General features: G+C 44.8%; 1 protein-coding gene across 1 annotated transcript in view; it reads left to right on the plus strand.

Moving 5' to 3' along the window:
* Window positions 1-12,052, plus strand: part of CTNND1 (catenin delta 1) — a 38,502-nt gene that overhangs the window by 5,315 nt on the left and 21,135 nt on the right. The window contains 2 exon segments of the mRNA XM_015409531.1: window positions 11,813-12,048; window positions 12,051-12,052. The exon segment at window positions 12,051-12,052 is cut by the window's right edge and continues 196 nt beyond it. Coding sequence (XP_015265017.1) covers window positions 11,813-12,048; window positions 12,051-12,052 — 238 coding nt within the window.

Consider the following 12,052-nt stretch of genomic DNA (forward strand, 5'->3'; position numbering starts at 1 on the left):
AATTACCTTTCATTTCTCCGCTGAAGGCATCAGTGTGGTTTTGAAATTTATGCAAGTCTTAGCCATAGCCAAACCAAGCTTTAAAACTGCTCCCCACCCACAACCCCCCCGGGCATTACTGAACATAGTCATGTATTGCAGAGAAAAGGTAGTTGCTTGTCCTGGCTTCAGTGTCCCCCGTTTTCTCCCTTCTCTTCCATGGCTTTCATGGAAATATTTGGGGGGGAGCACTGAAAAAACTCTATAATTTGTTTTCTGTTGGAATTTTGTTTGCGGAGGGGTGGATTTTCAGGGGAGGAAAATGTGTGTGCCCGTCTTTTCCAGGTTTTTTTTCTCAGGCTGTAGCCTCTGTAGCTGTGAGAGGGCTATATCATCCTATTGCTCTAGTTACTTGCAAGAATGGCATGGGATTGTATAACTTAGATCTCTCTGAAGTGGTAAAACAGAGTCTGAGCTGTGTTGCTTCAGGTTGCAGGTGGCAACTTGATGGAATGCAGAAAAGATTCCTTTGCAAGGAAAACTCGCGTGTGAAGTGCTATCAAAACATCACATATGAACCTTATGCCACCGTTCTTGGTAACATGAGGGTTTCTTCCCTTGCTGCACTTTAAATTACAAGGCCAGCTGCAGCAGCCGGCAGACGTCCTGCCATAAGCAGGCAGATGTTTGTCAGTGCCGAGGAGACCATGGCTGTGTGAACTGCTGGACTCCTGGATGCAGGCAGCTGTTGTGACTACAAGGTTGCTCTCACTTTAGGGGACCACCTCTTTCTCCTGCATCATCAGTAAGCTTGTGGAATCTCCTCCTGTGTGGCATTTGGAGCCAAAGTCATCTTTGTTTAATACCAAAGTTCTTAAAACCCTAATTACTGAACATCCTCTTCCAATCTTGGCCAGAGTGCAGAGCAGAGTTACTGCCAGTGGCTTAGATCCAAAGTAGTGTGAGTGGAGCTCTGTGAGAGGACTTAGAACTTTATCACCTCCCCTCCCCCCTGCATCTAATGATGCCCGCTGGGACACTGTCAGTGGGAAATCCAGAAATGACACTGGATGTAACATTGGGGGGGGGGGGGGTCTGCATTAGGAAGAGTAATCAGTGAAAACTGCCTTCCTTCTACCGTCAGCAAGACACTTGAGCCTAAATGTCTTTGAATATGCATGTGAAGTTTTGGAAAATTCGGTGGCTTCTAGCTGCAGGTAAAACAGAAGGCCATTTCCTGACTGACTATCCTGATTCCAGGGACATGTGTATAAATACTTCTGAAGACTTCTATTTCAGAGGGTGTGGCTGAGGCTTCTAGTAAGATAGGGCTGGGCAGTGCTGCTTCGCCTAGCATGTCTTGGCTTCGTGCTCTCGTCTTACTGCTTCATGCCACTTTGATCCCTCTGCCTTCCTGTCTCCTTAGAACTTATTCCTGAGTTTGTCCTATCTTAATCCACCATGAACACTTGAACAGCATTCCAGAGTATTTCTTCTGCTTCTTCTGCAGATTAAATGAAGTGGGTGGGTTAAATGCATGCAGAGTGTCCCTCTGAGTCCTGCATAATGTTAGTCGTTGCAGTGAAGAATTCTGAACTCTTTTGGTAGTCCTTAAAGCAGAAGTGGCCAAACTTGCTCAACGTAAGAGCCACATAGAATAGACATCAGAGCCGCAAGACATGAGCAAATGTTACACACACATTTTTATTTAAAATATGCGAATTTGCTTTTTACTAATATTAAATGAGACTGCCAAAAATAAAAAACAGAAGGGGTAAAAACAGATATTGATAATGATATTTAGTTGTCCAATGATACTTGTTTGCTAATGATATGTATTTGTCTAAGAGAGAGAGAGAGAGGGAGAGGTGGAAAGAAATAATGAAAGAGGTGGAAAGAAAGAGAAAGAGAGAGAGCCAGAGAACCAAGAAAGCAAATAGATGGGAGGGAGGGGGAAAGAAAGAAGGAAGAGAGGGAGGGAGGAAAAGGCATGCCTTCCCATCGCTTCCCCGGCCGCCCTGCCGGGAGCCACACAATATGTGTGAAAGAGCCACATGGGGCTCCCCAGCCGCAGTTTGGCCACCCCTGCCCTAAAGCTTGCATCCTGCTCAATAGAGTGTTCTCCTGAGCTGAGGCCTACAATGGGTAAAGTGGTGTCACACACAGCAACTTGTCCCTTAGTTTGCACAATTACTGAATTCCATAAATTCTTCATTGAGCACAGTGCTGATTACTCTTGCCTTAATTAGGTTTCTGTACTTTTGAAAGTAGAGAAGTCCCAATGAAAAACAACCCTACTGGGGTCAAGCTGAGATCTAGGGCTTAGGTAGTACCAGTTGGCCTCCAATTTCTGGAGCAACAGGATACCCTATTAGGACACTGTTCTCTCAGCAGAAGCCTAACTAAGGGACACTTAGAACTTTAGATTTATCTGCAGCTGTTTCCTTCCTGCTCTGCTTGAGGGCCTCCCATAAACTACAGAACAAATGGTAGTCAAGGTTCCAGTCTGTTGAGATAGGAATGGTAGTTTTTGAAGGCATAATTCAGTTAACTCGGCAATAAGTCTCAAGCATGCAAAATGTAGTCGAGTGAGCCATGCCTACCAAAGACTTGCATTCAGTGCTAGAAGGCAAAACCCACACATCTGTGCATGTTTTTGGTATATTTGTGACAATAATAGTGACACAATAGCTCTACACCACTTCAGGGTTGCCACTTTCTGGAAAGTCAGGGAAATGGAAATTGGTCAGGGGAAGTCAGGGAAATTGGTCTGAAGTCAGAGAAAGTCAGAGAAATTGTGATTAAAATATATTCAAGCAGTGGATTTTTGACCTGCTGCTGCAAGAGTATGATCTGTTCTTGTGGCAAATGGAATAGAGAAGTAGAGAATACAAGTAGAACTTAATGATGCCCTTTCCCAACTCCACCTTTTTCTCAGTTTCACCCACCACCACCACCCCCGGCAACCAGCCTAATGTGTTTGTTGAGCTCGGTCCCTGCATGATTTCCTAGGTCTTCCTGTAGCATTTGCAAAGCAAGGCTAGTTTAAACGTTTAGCAATAAACAAACTTTAAACATCTAACTGTTTTCATCCCTACCTGCTAGTACGGCATTCAACTTACATATAAAGATAAGCATGTTTGTGGGTCATGCTTGTGTATGGAATGGACATTTTGTCTCCTGCTAAACCCAGCACAGAGTTGCAAATGAGTTTTGCTGCTGTTGGATTTCACAGACAACTAGCACTTTCTACTCTGCACCATGCAAAGTAAATTTTGCAAATGTGATTACTTGTTCCTGCTGGAGTTTACAGAGCTCTCTCACCCTCTTTCCTGACTACTCCCATGCATAAAGGTTGCAAATGAGGGTTGTCTGCGTCTCTAGATTGCAGAAACTCCACCTCCTTTCTTGCTGCTGATCTGGGCATTACTGTTTCTGGAACCAGAAAGTGAAAGAGAAATTTTCTCAGCTTTGGAAAGTTCCTACTTGCCAGAAAACAAATCTGCTAACATCTTGGTGTCAGGCAGGTGGTTCTGTGTACGGCTGTATCTGAAACCACATTTTGAAGATGGCTTCTAAGAGGACAGTTTTTAGTATGCAGTGGCTGGATTTCAAACTTCATCCTTACTTCATTCCATGGCTATCACCAGTTGCTGGAGACAAATGCAAAGGTTATTGTAAAGTGTGCTACAAAACCTTTGAACTAAGTAATATGGGAATTAGAGCTGTGGAGTCTCATGCACAAGGACCATTACATCAGAAGAACCTGAAAATTAAATCAAGTCAGCAGTCCATCGCAGTATGTTTAGGTTCAAAGCCAAGTACAAGTTCAGATAGTAAAACCAGAGAGGGTGAAGAGAGCGCCCCTGCGAGAACTGGAAAACATAATCAGAGTGATGAAAATGGCAAAGAATTAGCCACCACACAAACTAGTATGGCTGCCTGCGTAATCAAGGACTGTGTTAGGACAGCAGAGTGCCTGTGGGCTTTGCAGCTGGTGATGAAGAAGATGTCATTTAACTCTTGTAACAGCATCAGTGAGTTATTCAAGTGAATGTTCTCAGACAGCCAGATAGCGCAACAGTTTCGTAGCCAACACCCTGAGGGCGCTAAGGTTCTTTTACTTGTGTGGTTAGCCAATAAACCACAATCATCCAGGCAGTAAAGGGTAACAAGATAATTTATTCGAATAAGGAACACCTCACAGCTAAAATTCAGCGTGGATGTTCAATGTGTTACAGCCGGGAGCTTGCTTATATGCTCTTCTTGCACCTCCTCACTTTACATCATCACTGACATCATTTAGACATGCTCAGTTCAGATTTCTTTGTCTGATCAGTCATCAGTCACATATTTGACACACAGGACGTTGCTTGGCTGCATCTCAACTCCTACAATGCTCATTATGTTGATTTATCTTTTTATTTTTATTTTATTTATTTTATCCACCAACTCTACCGAGAGAATCCCAAAGACTTTCCCCCCAAAGGTTTCTGTAAATCAGCAATAATCAATAGACAATCTCTTGAACCCTTCAATTGTCCTCTACAGTTTCATCTTGGAAAAACAAAAGCAATGTATGTTGTTGCTTTTGGCTTGGCACCATATTTCTCTGATCTTTTACTGAAACAGCTGAAACAATGCCAAACATTTGTTATCTGTTTTGATGAAGCTTTGAATAAGGTAGTTCAAAAGGGACAGATGGATTTAGGGGTTCATTTTTGGGATGATTACTGTCATAAAGTTTCCACATGGTATCTAACCAGTGTCCTTCTTCAAACTGCTACTGCTGAAGACCTTTTTCAGAAGTTTCAAGAAGGCATGTCTTCTTTATCAGTTGCAAAATTATTACAAGCTATCTATGGATGGGCCAAATGTAAATCACCTTTTTCTGAGAAAACTAAAAGAAGAAATTAAAACCAGCCTTGACTGTAAAGAAGAAGGAAAAGAATTGATTGACTTTGGAACTTGTAGCCTTCATGTTGTACATGGGTCTTTGAAAACAGGATTGCAAGCAGTGAAATGGGACCTGAATTCAGTCTTGCGTTTTTTTATCTGTTCAAAGATTCCTCGGCTAGGAGGGCGTCATACACTGCTATGACTGGAAGCACACTATTTCCCCTGAAGTTTTGCTCCACTAGGTGGTTGGAGAAGGTTAAGTGCCTTGATAGAGCTGTGACTGTTTTTGACATCAGGAAGTATGTGGAAGAAGCAAAACTCCCCCACAGTAAACCTGCAGTTTGTATAAAAGCTGCAACGCAAGATCCACTCATGAAGTGCAAAATGGCTTTCATGAAAATGACTGCTGGAGATTGTGAGCCATTTCTACAAAGGTTTCAAAACCAAAAGCTACTGGCACCTTTTTGTATGAAGTACTTTGTAAGCTAATCAAGAAGCTAATGAGTCGTTACATAACATCGGAAATGCTGCAGAACGTGTCTTCCGGTTCCCAGTTGTTAACAATTGACATAAAATTGTCTGAGAACTTGCTTGACAGAAGCAGGGTTGACATTGGCTTTGCCGCAAAGAAGCTGTTGAAAGAAACTAAACTGAGTTAATGTCAAGTGGCCGAGTTTTGCCTAGGGTGTTGAAACATGGTAGTAGCTGTTGTTGAAAAGTTGATTGAGAGAAGTCCTTTGAAGTTCAAGATGGTGCGTGGCCTATCAGCATTCGATCCTACTATCATTTTATACAAGCCAAATCTTGGAATCACCAGAATAGGGGCTGTTCTTGAAGCTCTACATGCGGCAAATCAGATCAGTGACCCAGTAGCGGAAAAATCAAAGCAACAATACACTATTTTAACCACAGCTGCCCACAATTAGTTCAAGGCTCAGTTTCTAGCATATGTTGCAAGACAAAATGATGAAGTTGGACTGAATACGTTTTACAGTGGTATTTTGATGTTGCAACAAAAGCTTCTCAGGTCCGTGGACTGTTGTCAAAATGTGCCTTATCCTGTCTCATGGTAATGCTTTTGTTAGGAAGGGGATTTTCAGTCAATGTTAATTGAAAACTTGCATGAAGAAACTGTTGTCTGTCAGCTTGCATGAAGAAACTGTTGTCTGTTAGTTTCAAGTTTATGATGCTGTCTTGAACTGTGGAGGACTTGAATCTGTTGTAACTTATAGGAATCTGTTGCAGTCAGGCATGCTCATCATGCATGTTACACGGAGCACTTGGAGTCTAAACACCATAAACAACAAGAAGAAAGAAGAAGAAAGAAGAAAAGAAGAAACTTGAGGGACCAATTAAACGAAAATGCTAAAAAAAGACTGAGTGAAGAAGCCAAAATGGAAGAGGAAACAATTGATGAGAAACTAAAAGAGTTACAAAATAAAAAGAGAAAACTGTAGAAGTGATAGTTTTATAACTTAAATCTTCATTCCTTAAGAACAGATTACTTGTATTCTAATTTCTAACTTGATTATTGCTGCAATTTCAAAACTATAAGTTTTGTAATGTGGCTTCAGAGAAACCATTTTAGATAGAACGTTTATATAATTTTCAATGTACCTTTAAAACAATAACAGCAATGTTATGTCATTTGTTAGCATTCAGAGTTTACTTGAATTGAAGTTTGTATCTTGGTGTAATTTTTGGTGCAGTTACAAAACAGATGTTGCTGCAGTTAATGTTGAAAGAAGCTGATATTAAATCTCTTATTTTGACAAATATTTTTGCAGTTGAGACTTGTGTAGTTGTAGAGTGGAACATTTAATTAAGCCTTGCATTAATGCAACACAACCTATTCATTTTTTAACTTGTGATTATACTTGAATGTTGGTCATGGAAATTGACAAACATTGGTCGAAAGTCAGGGAAATGAAAAATAAAATTTTAGTGGCAACCCTCCACTTTAAACTTGTGCTGAACTAACACCTCTTCTTTTCCCATGATGTATCATTACCCATATGTGTCCTGCTCTGTGGAGAAGTAACAGGGGTCTCATTCTTATGGCCTGTGATTGGGCAGGCAGTAATGCCCAAGAACTCAGCCAGTCCAAATCGTCCATTCCTAAAACAAACAAACCAAAAACCCTCGCAAAATCTCTGCGGCTAGATTGGGCTGATTGCTGCTGATGGACTCACTGCTGCCTGGACCAGTCCTCGAGGTATTTTGTCTTGAATCCCGTTAGGGTAAAAGTGAAACAACTTGCAGGCCTGCACATGAATCTAAAAGTAGTATCCGCACCTCCTTGCGCTGTGTCAGTCTAACCAATAAACACATTTTGTGCTTCATCCCTGTCCGCTGGCTTGCCAGTGCTGAAACTGCTGTGTCCTGGTGCAGACTGACAAAGAACACAGAATTCTGTGGGATTCATGTATTTGTTGCACTTGGCTGCTCACTGCTGACTTTTCAGTGACCATCCTGTCTTCGAGCCTTGTATTTTCTTTTGCCTGTGGAAGGTAGCTAGCCCAATAACGTATCGACCTCCTTGTTCTTGAGTAAGGAACATACTGTTGCTTGGGGGTCTGCGCTGGTGAAGGAAAGTTTAACAACTTTCAGTAGGTTCAGTATCCTCTGGCTCTAATTCGCCATGGTGTGTTCTGCTGAACTTCATAAAACATCCACAGAACATCAAGGGTTGATGTGGTCTGACAGTAAATCACTCTAGGTTGTTGATTCTTTCTAGTTCTCGTATTGTAACATCAAAGGTTTTATAGTGGCTTGGGCCAGTTTTTGTTCCGAGAGGGTATGACCATTCTGATGCAGTTTCCCCCAACTAGCTGCCAGATCAAATGCCTCTTATTTGCAATAGGGCTTTAAGAATCATTTGGTGCTGGGGAGAAGTTTAAATGTGTGTCTCTCATGCTTTGAGGAGTGTGTGTGTGTGTGTAGGTCGTATGTTCTGGGATTAGCAGAACTACGGGAGTGGCTTGTGTAAACATTTCAAGATGGAAATCAAATGTTAACATTGGACATTTGTTGTTTGGAGCAGTAATTGTCAAACTTCCTCCCCTTTCCACATTGATTTGTCTGGTGAGGAACCCATATGTATCCTTTTTTCCCTTTCTCCTTCCAGTGGATGTTAGGATGCATTCTTGGCTTACACGGGATTCCAGCCAAGCTTGTTGGGTTCTGCTGTTTCCCTACAGGAACTGTGTGTGTACTAGAGTATAGCAAATGCAGCTGTGGATTGCAGATAAGAAGGATAAGGTTAGACATTTATCAAGCTGTTCAGGAACGCTCGTTACCAGTGTTGATTTTTCTTATTGGTGAAGACTTCGTTTTCTTTAGATCAAAAGTTTTCAGAGTCATTTTCTCCTATGATGATCTGGTCAACACAACACTGTTCAGGAACTTTTCTTGAAATGTACAAAGGGAAAGATTTCATAATACATGCTTTTAAAAAACCTAGTTGAATGCAGATTATAAAATGCTAAAGAATCAGCTTATGTCTGACTAGCCCTTCGGTTTTAATCAAACTGTCTGTTTCATTTAAAAAGGTGAAGCTTACTTGCCTTCTGAACCTCCACTTAAAGATGCTTAGGGGTGCATACGAAAACGCCAAGGGGCCATTTTTATTACATGTAATCACCAAGCACACCCTCTGCAGCTGTGGTCACTAAGGTCAGGCAACTGAAAAACTGCTGTCTGATAGGTGCTTTTGGTTCCCATGAAAATGGGGATTCCACTCTTCCCAGGCTGCAGGGGTCAGTGTCCAGAAGCTGTTGGACCTCCTGGGTTAATATTCCTGGTGGTGAATCTAAATGTACTTGTGTTCCCTTTGCATTCAAAACCTGCTTGGATACCCACGGAGGGAAATGAACACGAGGTTGAGCAGCGCTTTGAGGAGGATATCCACAGGTGCTTTACTCGGGCCAGTTGTCTAGCTGACCCCGGTACTGTCTGTTGTCATTCTACATGGTCTCTAGGTGTCCCACTCCCGGGACCCCCGTGCCGCCCGCAGACCCTCTCTGGAGTCCTCCACTGCTTACCTGAGGCCCTGGGGGGGGGGGGGGCGAGCAGCCGAGGGCGACCGGCTCGGCTGGGGAAACGCCATTGCCCCACACACTCTCCCCGGGCGGTGACAACAGCGGAGATGGGAAGAGCAAGCCCGCCCGCGCTGAAAGGGCCGGAGAGAACCGGAGAGCAGGCCGGCAGGGGTGGTGACGCAACCCCCCTCCCCCGTTCTGGTGTCTGAGGCTCCTGCTGCCCTGCGAGGCGGGACACCAAGGGGGTGGGGAGGGCGGAGTCAGAGGAATCCAGCAGTAGCGAGGGGGAGTCGTCAGGCTCTTGTGACACTAAAACATTTAGCAGTGGCAGCAAAGATGAAATGGCAAGTAGCAGAACCTGCCTTGGGTCTCTTGGGGTGGTGGTGACCTGGGCCCCTCCTTCTTTCCCTTCAGAGCCCGGCAGGACCGCGGGGGAGGGACCGCCACAGCCGGTTCCCCTGAGGCTGCTTGCCAGTTCCTTCGTGAGGTCCCTGGCCCCCCCCCTGGGTTGGCTGCCTTGCTTTCGCCGGGGCTCGGGGTCCCTTTTTTTTGACTGGAGACTAAACTCTGCTTTTATTTTCAGATTTATACCCAGCCTTTCTTGCTCTCAAGGCACTGTCCTTGAGACGTTGTACTTGCAAGGCATAGAGACACCATGTTGTCCCTGTAAGGAATTTCCCTGTCCTGGGTGAGACTATGATTGCAAGGCATGTTCCCTGCTGTTGAGCTGTGGCCTCTCCTAAACTGGGTCAGCAGTGAAGCTACAAGGGAAGGGGATCCATCTTCCTCTCGGGACCCCTTTAGTCCAGGACTCATGGACACACATCATAGTTCCAACGATGCCTCTTGATAGGCAGAGGGCCTGTTGGGGCCGTGGTGCTGAAGCAAAAGGCGTAGATGTGCCTCCATCCTGTCTCCTTGCCTCGCAAAACAATTTGCCCCCAGCTCAGGGAGTGACTACTTTGATAAAAGTGAAACGACTCTTGGTTGTGCTGCAAATGATCAGCAGAAGTGGGCATGATGAGGGTAGAATGAGAAAAGGTTGGCGTGCTCTATAGCCAAGAACAGCTGAGTCAGTTTGCTGACTGCGCTTTCCCTGTCTGGGTAGTAACAGCTTGGCTGGCTTGTGGCTCAGCTTGCTGGATTTAAGAGGCATGTATTGTGATCGGTTGTGCATAATAACCCAGTTGCTGCCTTGAAATACAGGAGGGGGAAAGAAAGAAAGACAGACGGGACTGAGGGCACTTCATACTTCATACATGGGAAGGGAATGTACCACTGTTCCCCCACCCATATGGTAGAGGGAAGGTCTGTTTACTGTAACATAATGGCAATGTATTGTGTAACTGTTTCCAACAATAAAAATGTCTAAAGTACATCAAAGCTTTGTGCGTCCGGGCAGGGTTTGCAGCAGTCCTCTAGAATTCCCCCTCGGCTGCTTCGGCGGTCTCTGTAATTGGGGTAACCAGAAACCTACTTTTAAGGAAGCAAAAAAGGAACCCTTGGTCGTGGCCCAAGCTCCCAGATCTCTGCAAGGGGAGCAGAATTGGGGGAACGGGGGGGGGGGTTTGATCTGAGCCTGTCATTTCAGCGCTATGGTGAGAAGCTGCGCTTGTCTGTCTTGGAGCTTTTGGAGCTTCCTGTTCTTTTTGCGGCTTGGTTCCCTTCCTAAAGAGACACACACCCTTTTTCCGGTGGCCCTTGCCCCTGGGCAGTTCAGTGCTTGCCTCATGGTTCCAACTGCTAGTAGGAGGGGGACTATGGCAGGAGAACAGAGACTGGAAGTGTTGTGATTGAGCAGATTTTCCAGCCTGGGACGTACATCTGTAATTAGAATGCCACATAGTGAGAACTGCTTTTGTGGGGAAAGCTGGTCTATTTCTCCCCCTCCCCCCCCCAAAAAAAAGAGAGTATTAACTGAGATCTGCAGAGATGACCCTAAACCAGATGTGAACACAAACATTAAAACATTGTGCTTGAGCACAGCCTGCAGGTGTTGTGTCTGAATGTCCTGGCACAGCATCTGTCATTGCCGTTTGATTATGACATGTAAGAATCAAGTTTGTAGAGATCTGAGCCAACAGCTCTTGTTGGAGTCTATGCCTGTTCTAATTGCTGCATGCAGAGTTACTGCAGAATGTAGGAACATCCTATCGTAATATCAGAGCGGGGAGCAGGTTGGGTGATGCAGGGAGTTAACATGGTTTAGTGTGGATGGCACTAACTCGCCACCTGGTGGCCAGACTGGAATGGCTTCTGAGGGGAAAGGAGAAAATTGTTAGAGATTCCTAAACAGACGTAGAAAAACCACGAGTTCAGCTCTTGTGTCGTAGAGGCTAATTTCTAGTGGTTGGAAATTTGCTTGTCTTTTTTCTTTAGGAGCTGCTTTCCTGTGCCTGTTTTAAGCTCAAATGTAGACCACTGCCTTGTTGATGGCCACTGTTAGGTCAAGCTGGGGAAGATGGGAGCTTTCGGGCACTGATCGAGGGGCTGCGGTGGCCTGTGCTCTGAAAACTTCTGCAATAAAAGGGAACAGAAGCTTCATCTCATGCACAGGGCCAGGGCCAGGAAAGGACCCCAGAAACCAACTCCTTCGTCAGTACTGGTTCCAAAGAACTGGAGCCCTGAGATGTCCAGCCTATGGAACATCACTCCGCTTTTGGTGTGGTAGTAATGTATCGAAGCTGGCTCTCAGTGTTGTCCTGTTTTGCTGGTCGCCTGGCCATTTCTACCACCTCTGGGGACTTGCACTACAAATAAACTTTGGCGACTGCAGCCCCAAGATCGCTGTGACGGGTGAATGGGTAAAGTAGCCTAATTTCAGTGTAAGGCTATACAGCAGATGGCTGCGGCTGATCTAATTGCCTTTCTTCTTCTTCTTCTTCTGTTTGCAGGAGTTATGAGGACATGTTGGTGGATGACTTGGGCAGAGACCAGTATTACTGGGCTCCACTGGCCCAGCATGAGAGAGGCAGCTTAGCGAGCCTAGACAGCCTACGGAAAGGAGGGCCGCCACCAGCCAGCTGGCGCCAGCCTGAACTCCCCGAAGTGATAGCTATGCTGGGTTTTCGTCTGGATGCGGTGAAGGCCAACGCCGCAGCCTACCTGCAACACTTGTGCTACCGTAACGACAA

The sequence above is a fragment of the Gekko japonicus genome, unplaced genomic scaffold (genome assembly GCF_001447785.1).
Source record: "Gekko japonicus isolate JY-2015 unplaced genomic scaffold, Gekko_japonicus_V1.1 scaffold1169, whole genome shotgun sequence".
In the NCBI taxonomy this organism is placed as follows: domain Eukaryota; kingdom Metazoa; phylum Chordata; class Lepidosauria; order Squamata; family Gekkonidae; genus Gekko; species Gekko japonicus.